Source organism: Panthera tigris, chromosome A2 (genome assembly GCF_018350195.1).
Source record: "Panthera tigris isolate Pti1 chromosome A2, P.tigris_Pti1_mat1.1, whole genome shotgun sequence".
Lineage (NCBI taxonomy): Eukaryota > Metazoa > Chordata > Mammalia > Carnivora > Felidae > Panthera > Panthera tigris.
In genome coordinates this window covers 1,118,680-1,143,943 of record NC_056661.1, presented here as the reverse complement: position 1 = coordinate 1,143,943, position 25,264 = coordinate 1,118,680, and the positions used below count along the sequence as shown (strand labels likewise).

General features: G+C 65.4%; 1 protein-coding gene across 1 annotated transcript; it reads left to right on the top strand.

Annotated features, from left to right (window-relative positions):
* Positions 1–404: 404 nt before the first annotated feature.
* On the top strand, positions 405–22,118 carry REXO1 (RNA exonuclease 1 homolog). The gene is made up of 16 exons (XM_042977610.1): positions 405–665; positions 12,044–13,785; positions 14,831–14,935; positions 15,710–15,923; positions 17,978–18,141; positions 18,547–18,678; positions 18,825–18,948; positions 19,671–19,784; positions 19,929–20,066; positions 20,183–20,296; positions 20,404–20,477; positions 20,669–20,779; positions 21,218–21,333; positions 21,430–21,568; positions 21,714–21,834; positions 21,929–22,118. Exons 1-16 carry the CDS (start codon positions 509–511, stop codon positions 22,015–22,017), a joined length of 3,654 nt encoding a protein of 1,217 aa, XP_042833544.1. The 5' UTR covers positions 405–508; the 3' UTR covers positions 22,018–22,118.
* Positions 22,119–25,264: the final 3,146 nt, after the last annotated feature.

The window sequence follows — 25,264 nt, the reverse complement described above, 5'->3', positions numbered from 1 at the left end:
GGGCACTTCAGGGCAACGTGTTCCTAAAACGCAAATTAATAGCAAATGCATGACAGCTGGTCCTGACGGACTTCGTTGTTGTTGTTGTTGTTGTTGTTGTTGTTGTTTTTGGATCAGGCGCGCAGTAGACAGCCCAGGCGCCGTCGGGGCCTCGGGCTCAAGATGGCTTTGCTGCCATAGCTCAGGGCCGGGCGGCGGCGCCGGCGAAGCCCCTGGAGGCCGCAGGCGGGGCCGCCCGCACCCTCCGTCCCTCCCCCCGCGGCCACCTGTCCCTGCCCACGGGTCCGCGAAGCGCCTCGGTTCCTCGAGGGCTGGAGTTTCTGATCAGGCGCGCTGCGGGCAGCCGCTCCCGGGGTCCCTTGCGGCGGCGTCCCGGGGGCCTGCGGGGGCCTCGGAGCAAGATGGCGGCAGCGGGGTCCGTGAGGCGCGGGCGGCGGCGACCGCGGCGCCAGTGAGCGGCCCGGGGGCCCGGGCGGCTCCGGGCCGGGGTCCCGCTTCGGGACGGACCATGCTACGCTCCACCGGTTTCTTCCGGGCCATCGACTGCCCCTACTGGGCTGGGGCGCCCGGGGGGCCCTGCCGGCGGCCCTACTGCCACTTCCGGCACCGCGGGGCCCGGGGCCCCGGCGCGCTGGTCGGCGGTGGAGCGGCGCCCCCCGCGGCAGGTAATGCCCGACCTGGGCTTGGCTCCCCGACCCGGGGCTAGACTCCACGGCTGGGACTTTCCCGGCTCCTCCGTTCTCGTCCCAGACCCCTCTCCGGACGCTGGTGGGCGTCGTCTCGCCAGCCGGGACCGGGACCACCCACCCCGGGGCCCGGTGCAAGTCGCGGCATCTGTGCGAGCCTCCGTTTCCATGAGCGTACGGTGTAACCGTGAGGGGGCATGCCGTCCTAGAGCTGTCGCGAGGGTGCAGTGAGCTAGCGCAGGCCGAACGCTGAGCACGGGGCTCGGGAAACGAGCGCGGCTGACACTGGTCCGCAGGCCCAGGACTCCCCTGCCTTTACTCGCACCCGAGTTTCTCGCTGGGGTGACCATCCCCGCCGCGCCCCCAACCCCAGGTGCTGTGGCAGCTCTTGTTTGCTGCTGCGTTGCGTTCCCCCTCCGCGCCTCCAGTAGTGGGGTCGGGAGGGTCTTAGGAGCACCTACTGTGTGTCGAGCCCTGTGTCAGACGCAGCTGGACAGGGAGTAAGCCAAACCCGAGGGACTGGGACGGGAGGGCGGATAGGCTCCCAGGAAATGACCTTCTTTCGGTTGGGCAGAGAATGTTAGCGGGCTGCACGTCGTATCCTCGCGGTGATTGTCATTGTCATGGCAGAGTTTGGTGAAAGCTGGGAGCTCTTCTTGTAGGAGGTGTGGGATTTCAGCGGAGACTTTAAGAACGGGGCGGGGCGGGGGGGGGGAGGAGGACATCGCAGGGAAAGGCTTGGAGGGAGGATTAAGTGGTGTCATTCCTTCTGAGGGAAACTCAGGCTCCCGCTGGTGATCTCTGTCCTTCAGGACTGGCTCTCCCTTTCCATCAGACCCAGACTCCCTCATTCAGCCTCAATTTCAAATTCCCTCTCTGTCTTTCCCCAGGAAAAATGTCTTTTATTTCAGAACCGTCTTCGAAAGAGGAGTGGGCCGGCTGGGATTAAATAATAGGCCTGTTTTCCCATTTTGCCAAGGAAAGAATAGGAGGGTTTTTTTAATTTCTCGCACGAATTTGTTTAGCCCCCCGCACCTGCAGCTGACGGTTTACAGACAGCCAGATGCGAGCGTTCATTGTCTGGCCCCCCACCTATTCTGGGCACGGGGCATTCAGAGCTGCGAGCCACGGGCGCGGCCGTCAGGAACCTGTTGAGAAGACAAAACAGAGGTGCCCCCTGGCCTCAGCATCGGGTCATTATCACTCCCGTCTCTCGTGGGGGCCAGGAAGGTGGCGGACAGCACGTTGGAGGCATCTGGGAGTCAGCGCCCCGCTGACGTGTGGAGGCGCGGTTTCTTGACTCCATTTGTTTGCCTCTTGGTGTCATACGCATTGCTTTGCAAAGAGCCCCCTGGGTTTTGGGTTCCTCTGGGTGAGTCCAGAGAGGGCCGGCCCACTCCCTTATGCCCCTGACGTTCTGACTTGGCCCCAAGTCTGCGTGTTGCCTTCCAGCCTTCCGTTCTGGGGTGTTGATTTCTGTCCTCGTGTGTCCCTCCCGTGGTAAGTCACTTTTCAGATTTCTTTCTACGTCAAGAATGGCCAGTCAGTTTCCTAAAGGATCATTTCTAGGAGCCTGTTTGGTGAGGAAGTCCTGTGTGCCCCACTTGCTATAGGGGAAAAATGCAGCTGTCTACCCCTTTCCATGGTGGGTCTGCATTTTCTTTTTGCAGGGAAGGGAGGGAAGGGAGGCAGGGGAGGGAGGGGAGGGAAGGCCTGCTTTCTGGTGGCGCCGCTTCTCCTGCAGAGGGGCAGGGCCAAATCCCAGCTCAGCCTCTTCCTTGCCGTGCAGCCCCTCTGACCCTCTGTTTCCTTCTCCGTGGCATGCTTCTGGGGTCGCTGCCCTGTGAGGACGCCAGGGGAGAGTGTGTGCCTAGTCCTTTCCCTCCCTTTCAGCTTCCCCCTGCTCCAGATTTTGACAAGCTCAGTTTCCTGTGGGTCGGAAGAGGCCGCAGCGGTCCAGATGTGCACAGGGAGGCGCTCTTGCCAGGGTGGGCTGGGCCAGCTTTGCTTGGACTCATTTTTAAGCAACAGCGTTGCTAAGGTGCTTGGTGGACGCAGCCTGCAGGAGGGACGTTGGGGTCCCCGTGAGGCCCAGCACCTCCAGTCTTGGGCCGCTGGGTGCCTGAGACTTTTGGCAGAGTCTGAGGCCCGTGAGGGGCCGGGGCAGGGATCCTGTTCCTTCCAGACCTTCAGCTCCAGCCCCGTGCCTCCCAGTGTGGGATTCAGGATCCCCACCTCCGAACTTCGGTGTGATATTGCCCAGTTTCGGCAGCACGCACTTGGGCAGGCTCTCTAGGACTCTGAATGGTAGGGATGATTGTCCCCATTTTACAGATGAGGAAACTGAGGCCCAGAGATGGGAAGCCACTCTCCTGTGTGCACGTGGCCGGTAAGTGGGGTTATGGGATTGAGTTTGGGCAGTCAGGCCCTCGCCCCACGCACCACCTTCCTCCAGTTTCTGCTGCCCAGCACCTGCGTGGCTCGCACACGCCTGGGCACCCACTGTGTGTCAGGCTCAGCGCTCTGCGCTCTGCCCTGGGGCCGGCAGGTCACAGCGAGGCTTGGGAGACACAGAATTGTGACACCTGAACACGAAACCTGAGGACAGGCTGGAAGGCAGGAGCGGTCACGGCCGTGGCAGGGGCGGCGGCTCTCGGGGCAGCCCTGCCCCTGGGCTTCACACTTAAGCCCTTGAAGGCCCTGCGTGGTCTGGAGCCCCGAGAGCGAGCACCGCTTCTGTAGGGCAGCTCTGAGCCCACAGAGTCCTGCAGAGGAGGGGGCTGGAGCCAGAGAAATAATGCCTCCCAGCAGAGGGTGGGTTCTGTTTCCTCCGCGAGCGGACTCGGGACAGGAAGGGCACGGCCTCAGCGAACAGGCAGCCCCCGAGGCGTGGCCACGCTGCCCCTCTGCTGCTTCCTCTGTGGGCGGGGTGCCGGTGGGTTTCAGGGGGCGACTCCCCCCACCACGGAAGTGTGCTTTCCTGCGTCCAGCCCGTCAGCGCCGTGACCGTTTCTGTGCCCTGAGGCCGCGGGAGAACCCCAGCAGAGCCTGGTGTCTGAAGGCCTGGCCGGGCCGAGCAAGGACCCTGCACCATTTGCTCGCTGGTGGGCACGTGGGCTTGAGTTGGGCGTCCTGCAGGGTCTGGGTGGGAGCTCTCAAGCTGGTTGGAGGAATAGTAGTCCCCCGTCCTCGGGGCCAGGCCTGCCGTGGGGGGTGTGCTAGGTTCCTAGAAATGATCCTTTAGGAAACCTACCCCAGCTGCAGTGACAACAGACGTTCCCCGGTGTCACCCAGTATCCCTTGGTCATAGGCTGATTCTCACTGCAGCCACTTTACTTTGTTTTTCAACTTCAGCCCCTGCCGCTCCCCAGATGCCGCAGCCCCCAGGGGCCCAGCCGCGCAGGCCTCCCACGGGAGAAGCCGTTGGTACCCTTGGTGGTGCTTCTGCTGTGCCGTTGCTGGTTTTCTGTGAGGATGGCATTAGAGGAGAGATGTGGGGGTTTTCTGGGACCCCGGGTGCGCCCTGCCTGTGGTTTCAGGGGCGGAGTCCCAGCCGGTGAAGCCTGCACGTTACCTCTGTTCAGAGCACTTCTTTTCAGGACTTGGGTAACGTTTGTTTTAAAAACATTGGACGATCCCCCAAAATCCGAAGAAACACGTGGAAATTGCTGCAAATCCGTGCCTCCTGGCTTGCGGTGCTCCCCCTGGCCTGAGCTGGAGGAGGCCTGCTGTCCTTTCACGTAGCTGTGACCCTGCTGCACTGGTGACGTCGGATCGTGTTTTCCGAGGCTCCGCAGCCCCAGTGAGGAGAGGGGCCGTCCTGGGACCGAGTCCCCAGCTTTCCACACCTGGCAGTCCTCTGGATGCCCGAGGAGCCTTAAAAAACCTGCCTTCGCACCCCGAGCCGGTCTGGAGCCACACGCCTATCGCTGTGTCTGCACATAAAGCTGCTGATGGCCCTGTGACCCTGCCCCCGGGGGACTCGGAGTGGTGTCTGGGGAGGTCTGTGCTTGTCGGTTCGGAGGAGCTCCTGGCGTGGAGCGGGTGGGGGCGCCCCTCCCCGTGGTGCTGAGCACCCAGCCCCCGCGTGGGGCTGGCTGCGCGGGGTTCTCCAGGGGCTTCGGGGAGGAGGTGCGGCCAAGGCGGGGGCGCGCGGCCCCGAGTGAGGGCGTTCCTGGCTCCGCTTTCTGTTGTGCAGAGAGCCCGTCTGGCCGGGGGCCTCCAGCAGGTCAGCGGTACCGCCTGGGCCTCAGTTATGCCTTCCGTGCAGCGAGTAATGACACGGGCCCTCGGCGGACAGAGCTGCAGGCACGTTCTCCCGCTCTGCAGCCCGTATCCCCTTTGCAGAATAACCCGTGGGGCTGTCGAGGGGTGTGCGCACGGGGATTCTTTCTGCTCCGTGTGCGTGTGCAGTGGGCAGACCGGTCGGTGTGATGTGGTGCACGACGAACAGCCGGGCGCTAAGAAGCAGATGGGCAGCGGGTAGGAGGCATGGCGGAGCCTGGAGCCCCCCGGGCGGACTGCCGGGGAATCAGGGAGACGTCTCCTGGCCACCGCTCTCCTCCTTCGCGATAGCTGCGTCCTCCAGGGTTTCTGCCGTTGGCTTGTGCCTTTTGAGGAAGCGGGCACGCGTGCTCGCCGTGTGAGGGCCTCTGGTCTGGCGGCCCCCCAGGCGCTGCAGGTTTCTGGAAACGGCCACGTGGAGCACCTGGGGGAACGTGCTTTTGCTGTAGTTTGCTGGAGAACAGGGTGGGAGGCTGATGGGGGGCCCAGCTCTGGGGGTGGGGCTTGGCCTGGACACGTGCGTACACAGGCAGGTATAGCTGGGTCTTGGGTGTCTTCTGTAAAATCGGGAGCTAGCCCCAGGACCCTGCAAGGGCTCTTCCGGGGATCTGAATTCAGTACATACCTGTGGACCAGGATGGGGCACCGTGGAAGCAAAGGATTGGTGTCCAGCACAGATAGGGGCTGGGGTCTGGGGGAACTGCAGGTTGCAGGGACATCGGGCGGGTGTCCCCAAGCAAGTGGTTGCCGAACTGGGTTTTGAAGGGTGAGTAGAAGTTTGCCTGGCGGCTGGAAACAGGGGTGGGCAGATGGTAATCCCTGGTTGGGACTGGGAGACAGTGCAGTGAAAGGCCTGGAATCTTCTGTCCTGTGGTTTTGGGGGGAACTGGGGCGGGGGAGGGGAGGCTGCACGCCAGCATCGCTGCCATCCCCGGCGGCTCCAGCAGGGGTCAGTGTTGTGACACTGATTCTGACTCCTCCAGCACGGGCCCCTGAGTCCTGCTGTGGTCTGGGAGTCCGCCCCACAGACTGGGAGGTGGGGGTGGGTGCAGGGGACAGGGGGAGGCAAAGCCCAGGAGGTAACGGGGAGGGCGTGTCTGGGTAGCACTGGGACCGCTTTCACTCCAGGCACATCCGGGTGAAGCTTGTCCCTGTGTGTCCTAGTTGACGGTCACACAACACTGTTGTTTGTCCTGGGAGACCTGTGTGCTCTTCTCCAGCGGAGTGGCCCAGAGGGCCCTCAAAGAGCAGGAATGTGGGTGCTGTTTCAGGAGACAGGGCCCAAAAGCTCTGGGGCTCCCATCCCCACGCACCCATGAGCACAGGCCTGCCCAAGCAGCTGAGTCCCACCTCTTCTGCAGGGACAGTCTCGGAGGGCTGCCTGGAGCAGCCGCGGAGACAGTCCATCGGGCTCTGGGCAGGAAGCTGTCCAAATATGTGGGTGGGGGAGGGGCCGGCCCACCTGGGAAATCTGTCCTCATCAGTCCCCGCCTCCCCACCCCCCCCCCCCCCCGCCCCGGCCCAGCACCTTCCTGGGGGGTCAAGTAATAGAAGCCGCTGATGCTGATGGGTGATGTTGGTGTGTGGGCTCTTAGGGGCCACAGCCGGCTCCCCCTGTGTCTTGAACCCACGTTCCAGGAATGGCCGTGACGGGCATGGCCTTCCTTCCCTGCCAGCTTCACCTGGAGCATCCCGAGGACACTGTTCCACGTTCTGGGCCTCCCAGGACCTCCCAGGAACCTGTGTTGTGGAGGAAGGTGACCCCAGGAACATCCACTGGCCAGCGTGTTGGAAATGCACCAGGGCCAGAGCGAGAGAAGTGCTGAAATCGTGTGTTCGGACTCTGAAAGTGATCTGCGCCTGCCGCGGACTGGCTGTGAGGGCAGAAGGGGGGCCGCGGTGTTCCATGCTCGTGGTGGCCTGGCCGCAGGAGCAGAGGGGGCGCCGCAGAGAACGGGCCACGGTCAGCTGCACCCCTGGGAGGCCCGTTGTTGCCAGTGCGGCCTAGTCCTTCGAGGGTGCCGTTCTGTTGCGTTTTTGTGCTCTTTAGGGATTTCTGGGTTCTCTTGGTTTTTTTGGCCTGTGCCGTATGCTTCCCTGTGTTTTTGCAGCATGGTTGAGCCCCGTCGTATTTACACTCCGCGACTCCACGTGGGTACTGCTGTCCTGGTCCTCCCAGGATCAGGCCCTGGGGAGAGCGCGGAGTGCCGAGCCACCGGTATTCCCAGGTGTGCCTGGGGCCCTCGCCTCGAGCTTGCTTCTGGGCTGGGGGCTTTAGAGCTGAGGGGAGGCTCCAGGGGGCAGAGGGCAGTGAGGGGAGGCCGTCCAGGGGTCGGGCCGTCCAGTGTCATCAGCCCAAGGTGGAGGTGGACCCCAGGCCCCGCTCCCCAGGCACAGCCCGGGTGTCCCTCACGTGCACTCCCAAACACCTGCTTCTGTTGGCTGTCACAGTTCTCTTGCTGCGTGTCCGGGGTGCCACAGGCAGCCACAGGCCTCTGCCCTCTGCTCCGGAATGAGTGAGTGGCCAGGTACTTTTTCCCTGGGCTTCAGGCTCCTGCTCTGTCCAGTGGGGCACTTGGATGTCCAGGAGTGGGGTGTGGGGGGCCCCGGGAACAGGGACTCTGGGCCTGGAGGGGAGTAGTGACAGCCAGCCCCTCTGAGGACCTGGGGACTGCCCTGCCCCCCATAGGGGTGGTGAGCGCTCAGAACCGCTGTGCCCCCGTTGGTTATCCACCCTGCATTCCAGCCGAGCCAGCCAGGGCTGGCCGACAGCTAGTGTCCTTTCTGCCACCGTGGTCTTCTGGGGATGTCCGCCCTCTCTGCGAGGCCTCGCGCCCTATGGAGTCCTCAGAACGTGGCTGGGTTTACTGTCTCCACTTAGGCCCCACACAAGCAGCCAATGTGTCCTGCTTATCTCTGGTGCTGTAGGGACCGTCTCCTCCTGTGCCCCCGTGCGGGGTCAGCCGGCTGTCTCCGCCACCGCCACCGCCAGCCGGGTTGGAGGAGAGCCCCGCTGATGGCTTATCCGAGCTCAAAGCCGGGGTGGGACCGCTGTGCGCTGTGTGCTTATCGGCTTTGGACCTTGGGCCGAGTAGAAGGAGGGGAGCGGCGACGGCCAGCCCTTCAGAAGGCAGCGCCGGCTCCCCTTTCCGGAGGGGGGAGAGGACCCAGGCTTTGGGGTCAGACCTCTCCAGCTGGGCGGGGCTGGCAGCTAGGCTGGCCAAGACTCCGGCTCCTTATCTGTGGAAGGAGGGCTGTGTCCGTGCCTGAAGTTCACGGTGGGGCTCACGGACCTCCCCCAGTGTGGCCTCCGTGCTTGGCTGTCTCGTCGAGTCCGCGTGCGTTGCGGACGGGAGGCTGCGCGCTGTTGTCCAGAGCGGAGTGAGGCACAGAGGCGCGGGTGCGGCCAGAATTGGGTGTCTCCCGGCAGGGGGAAGGGTCGGAGTGACTGGGGCCGGCTGCCCTGTCCTGCTGTTCTCTCAGCCCCGTGCGGTCTCCATAGCGAGCCTTGACCCAGCCCCAATGGGCTCTTGCACTCAGTGACCCACAGCCCTGGAAAGCGGGGGTCTGGCCTTTCCTTGTGGGGATGTGGGAAGCAGGCCTGGAAGCCTGTCCTAGAGGCTGGTGGTCAGAGAGGGTGTCGGGCCTCCACGGCCGGGAGAGCCAGAGGAGGGCGGCTCTGTCCTTCAGCAGGGCAGGTCTGGTGGACGCGTGGCCTCCGAGGGCACAGAACCGAGGCTCAGGCACCGCCAGGGGAAGACTTGGCCTGTGTGGGCTGGCGGCAGGGGTGGGAAGAGGCATTTGGTGACTTTCCTTTTCCAAAAATCAGCCCAATTGATCTTGCTTTTCCAGGGCCAAACCCCCACGGGAGCGCTCTTGGCTCCCGTCCGGATCAACCCCCTGATCATTGGAAAACGCCTTCCACGGTGCCCTGAGGGCCGGCCTCGCAAGGTGCCACCTGCCCAGAGCCTTCGGCTGTGCTCCCGCAGGCGGGTGGGCACTGCCCCCAGGGCACCCCGCGGCTTGCAAAACATTTTCTTGGGGAGCTCCTCCAGTTCCCACAGGCTGTGCCAGGGACCCGGCCCTCCGAAGCAGGGCGGGGCAGGGGCCTCGTGCCTGGAACAGGTAGCTTTTGCTCTCCCCTCCCCCAAGCCTCAAGTAGCCTTGGCTGGGGCTCAGCGGGCGCCTGCCTGCAGGGACTGAACTCTGGGCTCCCTGTGCCACGAGGTTGTAACAGAGCTCCTGGCAGCTGCACTCAAAGCTCCTAGACCTGTCTAGAGACCCTCAGGCTATTGATGAAAACTTACAGGACCAGTGGGGAACCAGAAGCCCCACAGGGGCAGGCTCTTGGCCTTGACCTTCTTAGGCCCACTGAGGGTGTTGCTTTTTGCTTTGTGGTTTTGAAGGCAGCCTCCAGCTGGGGCTGAACGCGCCCTGTGTTGGCAGGGCTCATACCAAGGGGCTGGGTGCTTGGACTGGGCTCAGCCGGGGGCTGCACCCCCTTCAGAGTCTGAGCTGCTGAGACCCCAAGTGCACTCGCCCCTTCCCGGTTGAGAGGCCAGGGTGCTTGGAGGCTAGAGAGGGTGGAGCGAGGCGGTGTGACTGCCCTGACAATGCCAGTATGGGCTCCAAGGTGGAAAACGAGACGGCCTCCCTCCTGGCCTGTCTGCCTCCGGTTCCCCAGAGCTGAGGTGGCCTCAGGCTTTTTGTGGGGCCTCCTCTCTCCCTCCCTTGGGGGGAAACCCTTCCTTTCAAAATGTAAAGTGGCTTCATTACTTGGAACCAGGCTAAGGGGCCCCTGGCTGCCCTGCATTGTTTGTAGCCCTTTTCCCTGGGGAAGGGTAGGGAAAAGACCCCCATCGGTGCCTCCCTGACCAGCCCCTGGGGGAGGGGCATTGCCGCTAGGTGGACCCTAACTCCCATCTCCCCCATCAGGGGGAGGGCTCTTAGCCAAAGGAGGGCAGCGTGGGGAGTGAGGTGGGCTGGGCCGGAGGCCCCTTGAGACCCGCCAGTCCAGCCCCTCCAAGCCCCTGGTGGACGTGCCCAGTAAGTGCCCCCCAGCTTGTGGCTGGTCTGGGCGCTTCCGCTTTGCTGGCAGCCAGGACTTCTGCGGGGAGGAGAGGGCAGGGCACTGTCTTCCCTCTGTTCACTCAGGGGTCGTTAGGCTGGGGCGGGTCTCCCATTGGTGCCTTTGGACTGGTTGGGGGGTCAAGGTGGGCTGGGAGGGAGGCCCCCCTCTGGGTGGTCCCTCCACCTCTTACCAGGGGCCGCTGTGCGCCCTGCCCCCAGTCTCCCTCCCCCGTACCCTCTAGTTTTCAGCCGTGAGGTGGGGGGCATGGAGTGGCTGCCCCCCCCCCCCCCCCGCCGGCTCTGGTTTTGCCTCCCTGTCTGTGTCTGAAGCATTTCTGTCCGCTCCTTTTCTCCCGAGTACGACTTAAGATGTGGGCTCCAAGGCAAAAGGCAAGCCACAGGCCGCAGTCTCTTCCCTCCCTCGGGCCCCAGGCGGCCCCAGCCCCAGCCCCAGCGCTGTCCCCTGCAAAGCTCCCTGTCCCCTGAAGGCAGGCAGGCAGCCACACGGTTTGGTTTCCTTTCCTTTGTCGAGTTTCCTGGGGCCACGGTGGCCGGCACCACCACCCGGGGCCTGAAAACAACACAAGATTTCCTTACCTGAAGAGGTCAGAGGTACAAAATAGGTCTCACCGGGCTACATCCAGGTGTGGGCAGGGCTGGTCCTTTCTGGAGGTTCCAGGGGAGAGTCGCTGCCACACGGTCAACCACAGGGCATCGGATCTATTGACATTTTCTTCGGTGATGGTGTAGAATTATCTCCGGTAAGGTCTTTTAAGTTTGTGAGTATAGTTGACCTACACTGTTACGTTACTTTCAGGCATACTGCTTAGCGGTTTGAAAAGTTTGTACGTTACGCTAGGTTTTTTTAAAGCACATTCTACGCTTTAGATGGGATTTCTAACAAAGTCTCTGAATTCTGGAATACGTCAACACGGCGAACTTGAATCTGGTGTATTGTCCCTTTCTTGGAACGGTGGGCTTCATTTGGTCACATTTTATGGAGAATTTCCGCACCTCTGTCCATGAGGGAGAGTCTCTGGTGGGTTTCGTGCCGACGTTGGTGGCACTGGTCGTGCTGGTCTCGTAGACCATGCCCTGGAACCTGGAACAGAAGCAGGATTGTCTGTCTCACAGCCGCCCCGGGGTGGGGGTGGGGGTGGGGGGGGGCGGGCATGACTGTTCAGACTGATAGAAACGGTAAAAGGACGTAAGGTGGGGCGCCTGGGTGGCTCAACCGGTTGGGGTCCGACTCTGGATCCCAGGCTCGTGGGTTGAGGTGGCCGCTGGCTTGCTCTCCACCCTACTTGGTGTTCTCAGAATGCGATGTGAATGGAAATGCTTTTTTCCGCTTTGCTTCGTGGGGCCGCAGCACGGCCAGCATTCTGCCTTTCCTGTCCCCTCACAATCGAGTGTGGGTGTCCTTCGTGACTCCGTGCTCCCTGACGGTGGGCCCCTCGGTGGCTCCGTGCTCTCCTGGCGCGTGCACGGCCCCGTGGACGTAACTGCGGGGAGCAAGTTTGTGGGACAGAGCCCTAGAGGTGACACCTCTGGGGTGGCCCTGACCCAGGAGAGGTGGGCGAGGGCCGTGGCTGCTCCCTGCCTGGCCGGCCAGCCTTCCGCGCACACCCTCCCGGCTCCCGTCCGTAGGAGGCAGCACGCCGTGGCTTCGGTGTGGGCCAGGTCCGTGGGACTCCCGTTCTCACTCCAGCTCCTGGAGCTAGTTGTCCAGTCTGTGAGGTCGCCACTGCCCCACCCCATGCCGGGAGGTCTGTGGACGAGTGGCCGTGCCCCCGGGGGCCCGGCCCCTGTCCTGCCTCCTGGCCGGGCGGCCTCCCTAGGGCTTTGCCAGAGGCCCCACCCCCAGTTGGTTCTGCTTCTCTGCTCTTCCCCGGCGGCCTCCGGGGCGACGCCCGGGTTGAGGCTGTGGCCCGACGTTGGCCCGCGTGGCTGCGGCTTCTTCGGGGGGCCTGCTCACTGCCGTTTTCTCCCGCTTCCCGTTTCAGGGCTTGGATATGACCCGTACAACCCCGAGCTGCCCAAGCCCCCCGTGCAGAGGGAGAATGGCGCCCTGGGCAGCGGGGGGGAGCCCCGCTCGGACATCCTGGAGCTGGAGCTGGTCAACCAGGCCATCGAGGCGGTGCGCTCGGAGGTAGAGCTGGAGCAGCGGCGCTACCAGGAGCTCCTGGAGACGGCCCGCGAGCACCGCTCGGCCGAGGCCCCTGCCGTGGCGCCCCGAGGCCCCGCCGCTAGTCCCGCCGCGGGCCTGGACGAGGACGCCTTCCCGCTGTCCTTCGATTACAACCCCGGCGGCCGCCCGGGCCTGTTGAGCCCCGATGCCGGCTACCAGCCCACTCCCCTGGCCACCGCCGCCGAGGCGGCCGGCAAGTACTCGCTGGCTGTGGATCGCGCTCAGGGCCACGGCGGAGGGGCTGGCGGCGCCTTGGAGTACGTGCCCAAGGCCGTGAGCCAGCCCCAGCGGTACAGCCGCCCCGTCCCCAGTGGCAAGTACGTGGTGGATGACTCCAAGCCGTCCACGGACCTGGAGTATGACCCTCTGTCCAACTTCTCTGCCCGGCTGCTCAGCAGGGCCAGCTCCAAAGACGACAGGGCCCCCAAGCGGCCCCGGGGCTCCCGGGGTAGCGAGCCCTACACGCCCGCCCTCAAGAAGCCCTGCGACCCCTTTGCCGGCTGCGACGCCAGGTTCTCAGACTCGGATGACGACGCCGCCGCTCCGGGTGATGGGCCGGTCACCACGAGCCCCCCGCGAGCCCAGGCGGGCCCCGAGGGCAAGGCCCCCGGGAAGCCGGCCTCCAGGGAGGTCCAGGAGACCGAGGAGGGCAGCCTGCGCGAGACCAAGGAGATGGCCGTGCAGTATGACGTCGAGGACCTCGGGCAGCCCCCCAAGGGTCCCGGTGGGGAGCCCGGGGCCAAGCCTGGCTCCCCGGCCAGGGCCTCGCAGGACCCCAGCGGCCCCAAGGAGGGGAGACCCAAGAAGAAGAGAGGCGGGGCCCTGCCCGCCCCTGGCCGCAAGGACGGTGTCCGGAGGAAGGACCGGGGTAAAGACGGAGAGCAGGGGCGGCCTGCCGGGAAGCCCTGTGCAGACCGGCGGGGCGCGCGGGCCGGCAGCCCCCGGCACAGGGCCAGGCAGCCCGAAGGGACCAAGAAAAAGCCATCTTCGGCCACCCCGGTGGCCAGCTCAGGGAACAGCCGGCCCGACCGCGGGGGTGCCCACCAGCTGCCAAGCAGGACGGACGGGAAGACGCCGCCGGGGAAGCTGGCCGAGCGGAAGGCCCGCTCGCTGGACGAGGGTGCCTCCCGGGACGCCCCCAAGCTGCAGAAGCGGGCGCTGAGCCACGCGGACCTCTTTGGGGACGAGAGTGAGGATGAGGGCCTGGGCCCGGGGCCCGCGGCACCCCCCGCCCTGCCCTGCCTCAGCTCGGACTCGGACTCGGACTCGGACTCGGACCACAGCCTGGGCTGCTCCCCCGCTCAGGGGCCGCGCAAGCGCCTCAAGGCCCCGCAGCCCCCCTGTCCTGCCCCCGCCCCCGCCCCCGCCTCCCCCTCCCCCCCCTCCTCCTCCTCCTCCTCCTCCTCCTCCTCCTCCTCCGGGGCCGGCGGGGATGTGGACTACTCAGCTTTGGAGAAGGAGGTCGACTTTGACTCCGACCCCCTGGAGGAGTGTCTGCGCATCTTCAACGAGTCCACCAGTGTCAAGACAGAGGACAGAGGCCGGCAGGCCCGGCAGGTGCGCCCTGCTGGGGGGGTGCTCCCCTCCCTCCCTGTCCAGGAGCCCCTGCTGGCGCCCTGCTGCCCCTGCACCTTGTCCGGAAACCGAGCGCCAGGTCCCCCAGGCAGGGCCCGTGGCTACCGAGGCCCGGAAACCAGGGAGACCGGGCAGAGTTGTTGGGGGGGGGCAGCTCCCCTCTCCTTCGCCCTTCATCTCCCGCCCCCCCTCCTTCCCACGATCTCTCTTCCCCTCCCCCCCACTTCCCTCTCCTTTCCCCCCTTTCTCCACTTCCCTTCCCTCTGCCTCCCTCCCTCCCCCTGTGCCCCTCTCATCCCCCCTCCACCTGCCTCCCTCTCTCCACTTTCCCCAGGCTACTCCTCTCGTCCTCCCCTCCCCACTTCCCTCCCTTTTCTCCTCCTCCTCCTTTCCCAACCTCTTTTCCACTCCTTCCCTCCCCCCTCCCTCTCCTCTCACTCTCCTCCCCCACCCCCCAAACTCCAGTGTGCCCACGTCCTGCCACCAGAGGGTGCTTGCTTTGAACAAAGCCAGAGGGGCTCGTCCCTGCTCAGAAACCTGCAGCTTCTGTGCGTGGCACAAGATCGGGCCGCCTGCTTGGTCCTTTAGTGCTCTGCTCTGTTCACAGACCTTTGAGGTGTTGCTGTTCAGATTTTTTCTCTCTCTTCCCACATTTCTGAGTTGCCCCGTGTGAGCTGGCGAGGGAGGGGAGCAGGAGGCAGTGGTTTGGGCCCGAGACCACCTTGGCCGGGGCCTGGGTCACACTCGGGCTGGGTGCGTCTGCGGGAGTCGCGTGCAGGACTGGCCAGCACTGGGGTTTCCCCATCTGTGAGTGGGCAGAGCACGCCTCCCGGTTGGGGGTGAGAGCCCCACATCGTGTTTCCAGACCCGGTAGGCCCTCCCTTGACTGTGTTCCCGCTTTCCCACCTCACTCTCCGTGTCCTTTCTGAGTTACATATTCGCAGCGGGGAGGGTAGAGGAGTCGCCGCGCTGGTGTGGGGGTGAGGTCTGAGGGAGGAACCTCATCGAGGATTGATGTGTGTTGCAGCCTCCCAAGGAAGAGAAGGTCGAAGCCCAGGGCCATTCGGGCCTCACCACTCTGTTCCCGGGGCAGAAGCGGAGGATTTCTCATCTCTCCAAGCAAGGCAAGGAGGTAAAGTCCACTGCTGGGCCCTGAGGGGAGGCCGGTGGGAGAGAGAAGGCCCCCGGCCTCTGCTGACGGCTTCCTCTGGCAGGCACGTGCCTGGCACTCCCCATGTGGTGGCAGAGACGTGCTTGGAGCCCACCTCTGGTCTTCGGTTCGGTGCCGGGGGGGTGGGTGGCGCGGGGCACGGAGGGGCACGGGGTGGGGGGGGGAACTGCTGGCTGTGAGCTGTGCTGTGTGATCTTGGACCGGTGGCCCGACCTTGCAGAGCTGGATCCTACCCCGAAGAGAGAAACAGCTGTCGGTGGCAGAGGGAAGGCTGGGGCAGAGGACCGGGCTCTCTGCCAAGCACCTGGGAGCTCTGGTGGATTCTATCACCAGACCCTTCCCCTGGCTAAGCTGAAGGCCAGAGAAAAGGAGTCAAGTGGGATTGGATTAGCGTGCCAATCCAATCAGGGGCCTAATGAGTCCCACCCACGCCGCGCCTATATCAGGGCCAAGGGCAGGGCCTAGGCATTCCGAGGCCAGGAGCCAAGAGAGCAGGGCAGCCGAGGTGCCCTGGGACAGCGAGGCAACATGAGTTTGAGGGCCAATGCGTGGAGCTGGCTGGTTCCTGCCAGGGTATCTGAGCACTCAGAGGAGGGCGCCGGGGCCGCGTGCCTGGCCCCGGCCCCGGAGCCCCTGCCTTCCTGTCTGTGGCCCTACCGTCAGCCTTTTGCCCCGTGTGGCCTGCTCTGGGTGCTCCCAGCATACAGACCCCCCCGGGAATTTGTCATCACCCAGGCAGAGCCCGGGAGGAGAGGCCCAGCGCCCCCTGCCCGGCCTCCCACCGCCCAGGAGGTGTGCTACCGGCGGGCCCAGCAGGCCCAGAGGGACTCCGCCGCCTGGCTCCAGGCCACCCAGCAGCCGGCCGAGAAGCCGTCGTCCTCCGTCCACATCTCGGCCCCCGGCGAGAAGAGGAGGATCGCCCACGTCCCCAACCCCCGCCTGGCTGCAGGTGAGTCCCGGGGCACAGGGGCTCGGGGGTGTGACAGGAGCCCAAGGCCAGGCTCTGCTTCTGCCAGCGATGTTGAACTCCAGCAGGACCCAGCTGGGGCCTCAGTGTGCTGGTCTGTGGAATGGGGATAAAAGTTTCCCTCCACTGTTAGCAGCAGGCTAACTCAGGCCTGATGCAGTGCCCGGCGGCTCCGGGCCTTTCCCGGCCTTGGTGTTGGTAGCCGGGAGCTGGCTGTGGAGGGTGTGCGGGGTGCCTTCTTCCCACCCCTTGTCTGTCTAACAGACCCAGAGAGTCTGTTGTGCCGGCTTCCTGCCTCCCTCTGAGGCCCCGACCCAGGGATCTCCCTGTGACTTCCACTCTGTCCCTGCCTGCCTGGTCTTTTTGTCCTTGCCTCCCCCGGGCTCCTGAGTGGGGGACCAGGCTCTACACCGTGATCCCGGGAACGGGGGGGGCTGGCCTCGGTGGTCTTTGGGGCTGGGGTCAGCGAGGCTGTGGCCCCGGAGGCGCTCAGCTTGGTTGAGTTGAGCCAGCTGGTCTGGAGGCCCCCGGGGCTGTGTTTCCTTCTGTCTTGTGTGTGCTTCCCCCGCTTGGTCTTGTCTGAGGGTCCGGTCAGACCTGCGTGGTCCGACCGGCAGGACACTCGCTGGCGTCTGCAGCTGGGGGATGTGGGGGGGCCCCTGGCTGCTCGGCCACCGGGAGGCCTCGTTCGGATGCACATTCAGCTTCTCTCGGGTTGTAGAGGCCCCCTGCCATCTGGCCAGCTTCGGGGGGCACGGGGGCGCGTCCTTGCTGCTGGTTCAGATACTCCCTGGAGTCACCAGGGCCTGAAGGGTGGGCCCCACGAGGTAGTCCTCCACAGCCCTCCCCTGCCTCTCCCTGCTTTCGGGTAAACTGTCTGGCTTCTGCTCCTTCCCCTCCCCAGGGCTCCCGAGTTAGAACTTGAGGGCAAGAAGTGTGCACTGTGGATCTTCAGTCGTGGTTTAGCTGCAGGGACAGGAGAGCACCCCGAACCGTGTGGATCCTGGGACGCGGACTCTCTCGTCATCCCACCCCTTCTGCACGTGACCGGGTCCCCTGGGTCATCCTCCGTGGCTCGGGACAGTCCTTGCCACAGTCATCACCAGACATACTTGGGGTGGCATTAACTCGCAGATGGCCCGGCATCCTTAGACACGGTGGCAACCTTCCCGAGCTGCAGGGGGTCACCCCAAGTTCAGGAGTCCCCTCCGATGCCTCGTGCTGGCTTTCCTCCCCATGCACACCCCGGGTGCCGCACAAACAGTCCGTGTGTAAATGAACCTAAGAGCTGTCTTTCCGTTCCGGAAGAGCGCGCGTTTTCCGCCCGCTCTGCAGAGGCCGGCCCTGGCGTGGGATGGGCCGCGGCCGGCTTGTGGTGCCACGGTCCCTCCAAGAGGCCGGGGGCCCGGGCCCTGTGCTCTCCTCATCCGCTCCCGTTCTTTTGTCGGCACAGAAGCCCCGTGCAGGCGCGTGCGCACACCCGCACCCCGGTCTCCGGCCCCCGCCGCCTCCCCGGAGCCCTCGGAAACAGCCCAGCAGGCGGGTGCCCTCCTCCCCGGGGAGGCGGGAGACTGTTTGGTTTGTGACCTCATCAAAGGGAGAGGCAGAACACACAGGCAGCGGAGGGCCGGCCCCGCCGGTCACAGTGACTGGGCCGGGGGCATCCTGTACCCTCTGGTCCGCAGCCCAGGAGCGAGGGCCTTTCCTCCCTCAAAGGTCAATGCCTCGGAGTCGGGGGCCGGAGCATGTGGCAGAGGCTTCCCACGCGCCCTGCCACTCGCCGGGCCGCCCCGGCGGAGACGTTGCCTGAGCCGGCCTCCGAAGCCCCATTTGCGTTCCCCCCTTCTCGATGGACTTGCCCGAACGCACATAGAGCCTGATGTCATTCCGTAGCCCGTGCCCCACAGCCCGGCCCGTCCCCCTGTGCTCCGAGATGCACGTCCTGCTGACGCTGAACGACCGCGGCTGCTGGGTGCTGTGCAGCTCGGTCATGGGTGTGCTCTCTTCCTGCTCTCACGTCCCCTGTGCCCCGCCAGCCCCCACAGGTGCCAAGAGGACCCTCGCCGCCAGCAGCGGCCAGCCTCCCAATGGCCCCGAACCGGGCGGCCAGCCCCTGAAGGCGCGCACGCTGTCCGGCATGGCGTCCAAGACCACCGCCACCGTCACCCCCAAGCGTGTTGCCCACAGCCCGTCTTTACAGGTGAGCGCCCGCCCCCCCGGGTCCCCTGCCGCGGGAACCTGGGCGCCTGGCTTGCCGACGCCCCTGTGCCGCGTGGGTGCTCCTCCCCTTCCGGCTCCCTCTGCTGCCTTTGCTAACCGACTCCCCTCGCCCAGGGCGGCTTCAGTTCATAGACACTGAGCAGCGGGCACGCTGCCATGTTACCCCCCCCCCCCCCCCCACCACGCCTGCCCTCAGTTTCCCCTTTGGCCAACCCTGCCGTGGCTGTGCTGGCCTCAGTGAGCCAGGGATGAGCTCTCTCAGGCCCCGAAGCCCAGAGTTCCCAGCAGGGTCCACCCTGCGTGTGCGGTGTCCCGTGGGTTCTGCGATACACGTCAGGGGACCAGGCACGGTACAGGCCGTCTCTGATGGGTCTGTCTTCTCTAGAGTTTAAAGAAGCCCATTATCCCAAAAGAGTTTGGGGGCAAAGTCCCCACGGTCATCCGCCAACGGTATCTCAACCTGTTTATTGAGGAGTGTCTCAAATTCTGCTCTTCAAACCAGGAAGCCGTAGAGAAGGTGCGTGACCCTGGGAGGTGGCCGCGGGCCGGCTGGGGGGACAGCGGGCTGGGGTGTGTGTAGGGGTGGCCAGGTCCTAGGCCGAGGGGCCGGGACCTTCCACTCCCCCGAGCACAGGGCCACAGGGCTGTGGTGTGTGTCCTCAGGCGCTGAACGAGGAGAAGGTGGCCTACGACCGCAGCCCCAGCAAGAACATCTATCTGAACGTAGCTGTGAACACCCTCAAGAAGCTCCGGGGCCTGGTCCCCAGCCCCACACCTGGTCTCAACAGTAAATCGGGGCGGGGCGGCCAGGGGGTCACATCTGCGAGATCCGGGTCTGTGCCTCTAGCAGAGGGCCACGGGCTCCCCCGACGTGCTGGGGCTGCTCCCCACCCGGGCTGTGGGAGCGGTGGGGCGGGGACCCCAGCCGCCAGCTCTCTGCCGCTCCCGGGGCTGGGGGGGCAGACGGGGACGAAAGCCTGCGGGGAACGTTGGTGGCGGGTGCAGGCTGCCGCTTGTCGGGCCTCTGTCGGAGATGGCTTGGTGCCGTGCCCTCAGAGCGGCCTCTTCTCGCTGTTGACCACGCTCCTTAGAGAGCCGGGTCTCTCGAGCCGAAGGCCACCAGCTAATGGGGCGCCCTCTTCAGAGGCGGAGCTCGGTGGGGCCCGCTCTGTGCGTTAAGCTCGGGGTGGGGACGGGGAGGACGTTTCAGGACTGCCTCTCGCGGGCACGCTGCCGTGTCCGTCTGCAGGCCTCCCGGCTCTCCTGCTCTTGCCTTGGCCCTGGCCCCTCCACCCCCTACAGCTCCCCCTGGGCAGGTTCCAGGGGCCCCGGGAGGCCCGGGACTTCCAGGCCACCTGCAGCCCGTCCCAGAAGAGTTGAGGTCACAGGAGGTCAGGCCTCTCCTGACCAGCGAGGAGCAGGCCAGGGGACAGGGCAGTACGGAGGGGGAGGGTGCACTTGGGAGGGACGAAGGAGACTGAGTGTAGTTTTTACCCCTCCCCCTTCCAGAAACCAGCGGCCGGAGGGTTGTGTCCCACGAGATGGTGCTGGGGGGCAAGTTGGCCACCAAAACCAGCTTCTCACTCAGCCGCCCGAGCAGCCCCCGGGTGGAGGATCTGAAAGGTGACCTGCCTACCCCTCCACCCCCCCTCTCCCCCCGGGCCACCTGGGGGCCCAGCAGTGGCTGCCGTGGCCGAGCTCCTGTCCCCCCCGCCACGGCTGTCCTGGCCTCCCTGTGGGCTGACCACCTATGCCCGCTGTCCCCAGGGGCCGCCCTGTATGGCCGCCTCAAGGAATACCTGCTCACCGAGGACCAGCTCAAGGAGAACGGCTACCCCTTCCCTCACCCCGAGCGGCCGGGGGGCGCTGTCATCTTCACGGCCGAGGACAAGAAGCCCAAGGACTGTGAGTGGCCTTCAGCACCACCTGTGCTCGAGGAGGGGTAGGGAGATGGTGGCTCCGGGAGGGCTGCGTGGGGACAGGGCGCGGCAGGGCCTGATGCTTCCCCTCCCGCCCCGTAGCCGCCTGTAGAATCTGCTGCCGCTGTGGCACTGAGTACCTCGTGTCCTCATCCGGCCGCTGTGTGCGCGAAGAGGAGTGTTACTACCACTGGGGGCGGCTCCGCCGGAACCGAGGTGAGCCCCCCCCCCCCCCCCGCCCCGCCCCAGCACAGCGGGTGTCGGGGCTGTGCCTGGGGTACGGGGGGGAGGCTCGGCCCTGACCGCTGCCACCTCCCTTCCAGTGGCTGGCGGCTGGGAGACTCAGTACACGTGCTGCTCGGCTGCCATCGGCTCTGCCGGCTGTCAGGTCGCCAAGGTAGGTCTTCTGGGCCCGCCGATACTCCCTCATCTCGGGAAGGGCCCCCAGCCTGCCTGGAAATGAGGTGCAACCCGGGCCGGCCCCCTGATCCCCCGTTTCTGTCCTTCGATCGGAGAAAGCCCGGCACCAGCCTGGCCCCTCGAGCCTGCCGCCCTCACCCACCCTCCCCTCCCCTCCCCTCCCCTCAGCAACACGTGCAGGACGGCCGGAAGGAGAACCTGGAAGGCTTTGTGAAAACTTTTGATAAAGAGCTTTCGGAAGATGCTCACCCGGGCGTTTATGCCCTTGACTGTGAAATGGTGAGCTGGCTGCCGTGGGTGTTCTGTTCGGTGGTCGTCCCGCTGCTGCGCCCACAGCTTTGAGGTGGGGGCGGGGGTGGGGGGTCTTAGGATAGAGAGCAGGTAGAGGGAGGAGCCGGGAGCAGAAGGGGGATCCTGCCAACGCCCCCCCCCCCCCCCCCGCCCTACCTGCGCCGTGTGCCGGGCTGCGTCCGTGGTGCCTCCTCGAGGCCTTGCCGGCAGCTTCTGAGAGAGGGCTCCCCCACCGCCAACCCCCCCCCACCTCCAGCCAAGTAGACGCTCTGACCTCACTCTTCAGCCCACGCTGCGTGCCGTATGACACGGCCCTTGCTGGGTACTGGAATGCCGGCCAGAGGGCTCGGGGACCAGCGGCCTCGTCCTGAGAGCGCTGGGTGCGGGGCGGGGCGCACGGTCACGGGAGCCCTCTCGGCCCCGCAGTCCTACACCACGTATGGCCTGGAGCTGACGCGCGTCACGGTGGTGGACACAGACATGCGGGTGGTCTACGACACCTTTGTCAAGCCGGACAACGAGATCGTCGACTACAACACCAGGTGTGGCCGCGCCCCCCCCCCCCCAGCCCCCCCCAGGAGCGGGCACCCCGCCTCCCTCCCTGGCTACCTTCAGGCTCCCCGCTCCGCCCACGCCAGGTTTTCAGGGGTCACTGAGGCTGACCTTGTGGACACGAGCATCTCGCTCCGGGATGTCCAGGCCGTCCTGCTGAGCATGTTCAGCGCCGACACCGTCCTCATCGGACACAGCCTAGAGAGCGACCTGCTGGCCTTGAAGGTACTGCCCGCTCCCGGGGGTCCTGGGCCTGGTGCCCTCCGTGGGGGGCAGTGGGAGCTGTGGGGGCGGGTCTGAGCCCCAGGCACCTTCCTACCCTGGCCCTCCCGGGGCCCTGGACCCGTGGTCTCTGCCCGCCCGCCCACAGGTCATTCACCGCACCGTGGTGGACACGTCCGTGCTCTTCCCGCACCGCCTGGGCCTCCCCTACAAGCGCTCCCTGCGGAACCTCATGGCTGACTACCTCAGACGGATCATCCAGGACAACGGTGAGCGGCCGGCGGGGGGCGGGGGGGGGGGGTGGGCGGGAGCGGCGGCCGGGCCGGGGGCGCAGCCACTCTGACGCGTCCATCCGCCCCGCAGTGGACGGGCACAGCTCCAGCGAGGACGCCAGCGCCTGCATGCACCTGGTCATCTGGAAGATCCGAGAAGACGCCAAGACCAAGCGGTGACCGCCGCCTGCCCGCCTCTCCCGCCTCTCCCGCAGCCCCGGCCCGGCCTCTACCCCAGGCCTCTTCCAAAACAGTGCAATAAATCTCGAGAGCTAACCCTGTCCACGTCGCCGAGACATGGAAACAGAGAGAGCGGGACGAGCCGGCGGCACAAGAGCCCCAAGCCGAGACCACCTGGAGCCCTGACCCCCCCCCCCCCGACGTGGCCCCCTTGCGCCGCCCCCGCCTCTCCCCCCACCCCCCCCAACTCTGTCCTCCAGAGACTGCTGCTCATTCCCAGACGGGACCGGGACGGACCCCACCCGGCACCCAGAGGGCCCTGCGGAGTCCCTGGCAGCCAGGCCTCCCGCCCCTGCCCCTTCTCCTGCCGGGCAGGCTTTTCACGGGTGTGTTTGAGACAGGGGTTGTCTTTTTTTATTTTGTATTGTTATTTTTATTATTTGTAATTTAAACCTGGCGATTCGCACAGTTGTCTTTCCCCACCGGAAAAGGAAGACCCTGGTGCTGCCTTCCCCGTTGGGGGCGGGGGAGCGGGGGGGGGGGGAGAAGTCGGGGGGCCAGAAGCCGGCACCTTGGCAGCCACCAGGACGGAGAGTCCAGTCCGGCCCGGGCCGAGCGGGTGGAAACTGGCCTCCCCAAACCCACCTGGACTCCGTGACCTCTGGGAACGAAGCCAGCCCCCCCCCCCCGCCACCCCCCAGGGCCTCGCCTTTGGGACCCCTCCAGGGCCCACCAGCCTCTGGACCCTGTCTTCCTGCTGGAGCCCCGCCCTCCCCCCGAGGGGCTGTCTGTAAAGGCCTGCAGCCCCCCTAGGGCCCTGACCCCTGGTCCCCTGACCCGAGGCAGGAACAGAATAAATGTTTGTATGGATTTTAGATCTCCTGGCGTCTGGTGGTGTTCTTGGTGCCTGGTGAGGCTCCACACTCAGCTGCCCCCAGGGTCGGGTCTGCCCCTAATTGGGGAAGCAGAAATAGAACCTTGTTCGTCTTCCCGAAAACCATCTCCTGCGGTCCCCGGGCCCGTCACGCTTCTGGCCCCCTTGGGGCTCTGTGATGGTGGAGGTGGTGACCCAGTCCTGTGAGCGGAGCTGGCTTGGCTGGCCGTCTCGCTTATCCGTGGGGCGGGGAGCGAGGAGCCCTGGAGAGCCACCGTGCTGTGTCTGAGGAGCTAACGCGGATAGGGGAGGGTGGCCACCTGCCCGCTCCCCAAGTGCCGGCCCGCTGCTCCCGGGAGGTGCTTGTGTGCACGGGGCTCAGTGATGGACTCGGCCTGTCACTTGTGCCTCTTGCGGGTGTTGAGGTCTCCACGGTTAGTCCATTTAAGACGCAAAGTGTAGCCAGAGATGAGCCCGTGGAGGGGCAGGTGGGGGGCGCCCTATGTGTGGAGGCAGGAGGGCTTTTGGAGGAGGGCCCCTGCCACTCCCACTTTGGCTTCTGCTAAAGGCCAAGAGGGCAGGTCCCAGGCTGAGGACACGGCAGCCTCTACCCCCGAAGCACCCTGGGCCAGCGCTGCCGAGGACTGGGTGCCCTCCAGATCCTGAGGGGCCCTCACTGGGGAGTGGCGACTGAGTCGGGGCCCCGGCCACTGTTGTGTCCCCCTGAGGCTGTTCTGACCATTTGACTTTCTCCCACCTCTTCTGTAAACAAGTAACTTTCCAAATAAATGGTGCAGGGCCATTTCTGTTTCTGTGTGGTGTCGTTCCCTTTCCCCAGAGCATAACGAGCCCCCCAGGGAGACCCAGAGGAGGGGTGCAAACTTTCAGCTGGCCAGTGAGGCTCTTGGGGCTGCAGGGAGGGAATGGGGTCCCCTGGGTCCTTCTCATTAACCACTGGGTACGGGCTGGGTGTTTGTTGAATGAATGAATAAAAGGTTTACCAGTCCCCACCCCACCCCCCGCCCACCCTCAAAGGCCAAGGAGGGTGTGCAGACCAGGCTTCCTAGGAAGAGGGAGTGGGGAGGTTGCTGCTCTGACAGGGGTGGGGGGGGGGGTCACAGCCTGTGTGCTGTCCTCACCACCCCATCGCTCCCTCATCACCAACATTTGCTCATAGGTGATGCTATGAAGGGCCCCGGTGCCAGGTGGAGAGGGGAGGCTGGGCATGGAGTCCAGCGCAGGGCAGAGGGGGGAAGGTGGTGACAGTGTGAAAGTGCCCAGAACCAACTACCTTCCTAATTTCCATATTTCCCAGAGGATTTCTAAGAGTGAAAATATGAAAGCGTTCAATCATCTCTTGTGTCCGCCCAAGTTCGCCCCTCCCCCTGAGTCCCCACTGCTGGGGACCCTAGCTTCAGCAGCCCCCCCAACCTGGCTCAAGCCCTCCCCCCCCCCCCCAGCTCCCCCAGCCTCATGGCTGTCTCCCACCCCTATCACCTTCAGGAAGGCCCTCGGAGCCCTGGTCGCCCGCTGGGTGGGCTCACACCGGGCCAGAACTTCGTGGGCTTCCTCTAACGATCTCCTTTACCTCCCCCAGCCGAGCACCTAACACTGCACCTGAGCTTAGAAGGTGCTCATTAATGGGTGCCGGATGAAGGAGTGAAAACCCAGGACGAAGCTCAGACCTGTGATTACCTGTGCGTCCTTCCTGTGTCCCTAGCCCCACTCTGGTCCCGTCCAACCTCGGCCAGGGCCAATACACTCTAGGGAGGGTCTGCTTTACAAGGTTCCGCCCCTAAATTACGGGCCGATTAGTACCCAGGCCCGAATCGAGGCCCCCTATCCCGCCTTGCGGTGCAAGGTCCCGCCCACTGATCCTCCCCAGTCCCAGCATGCCCTTATCTTGACATCCCTCAGCTCCTTGCAAAGACCCAACCCTGGATCTGGGCCTGCCGCTCCCCACCCCCGCACCGCCGCCTGCCACCACTCCAGAGGCCCCCCCCGCCCCCCCGCCAAGGCTCCATCTCTGCCGGGTCCCCACCACCCCGGTCCTCTCCGTAAGTCTCCGCCCGCCTCGCCCCACCTTGACTTCTGTCTAGGTTCGCCCGGTGAAACCCCGCCTCACCTCCTGCCTGGGAGCTCTCTGCAAGACCCCACTAGCCCTGCCCCCGATCCCGCGGGCCCGCCCTGTTTCTCAGGACCCCGCCCCCCGGCCCGCCTCGGGCCCGCCCAGCACGACAAAGCCCCGCCCCTAAACCCACCCGGTCCCGCCCCTCGGGCCCGCCCGGCACGGCAAAAGCCCCGCCCCTAAGGACCGCCCAGCGTGACAAGGCCCCGCCCCCGGGCCCGCCCCCGCGCCGCCCCAGCCCCGTC

Coding starts and splice junctions, on each gene's coding strand:
- REXO1 (XM_042977610.1), top strand. CDS start 509: ATGCTACGCTCCACCGGTTTCTTCCGGGCCATCGACTGCCCCTACTGG. Junction 20,067..20,182: donor GGACAAGAAGCCCAAGGACT/GTGAGTGGCCTT, acceptor CCCGCCCCGTAG/CCGCCTGTAGAATCTGCTGC. Junction 21,334..21,429: donor ATCGTCGACTACAACACCAG/GTGTGGCCGCGC, acceptor CGCCCACGCCAG/GTTTTCAGGGGTCACTGAGG.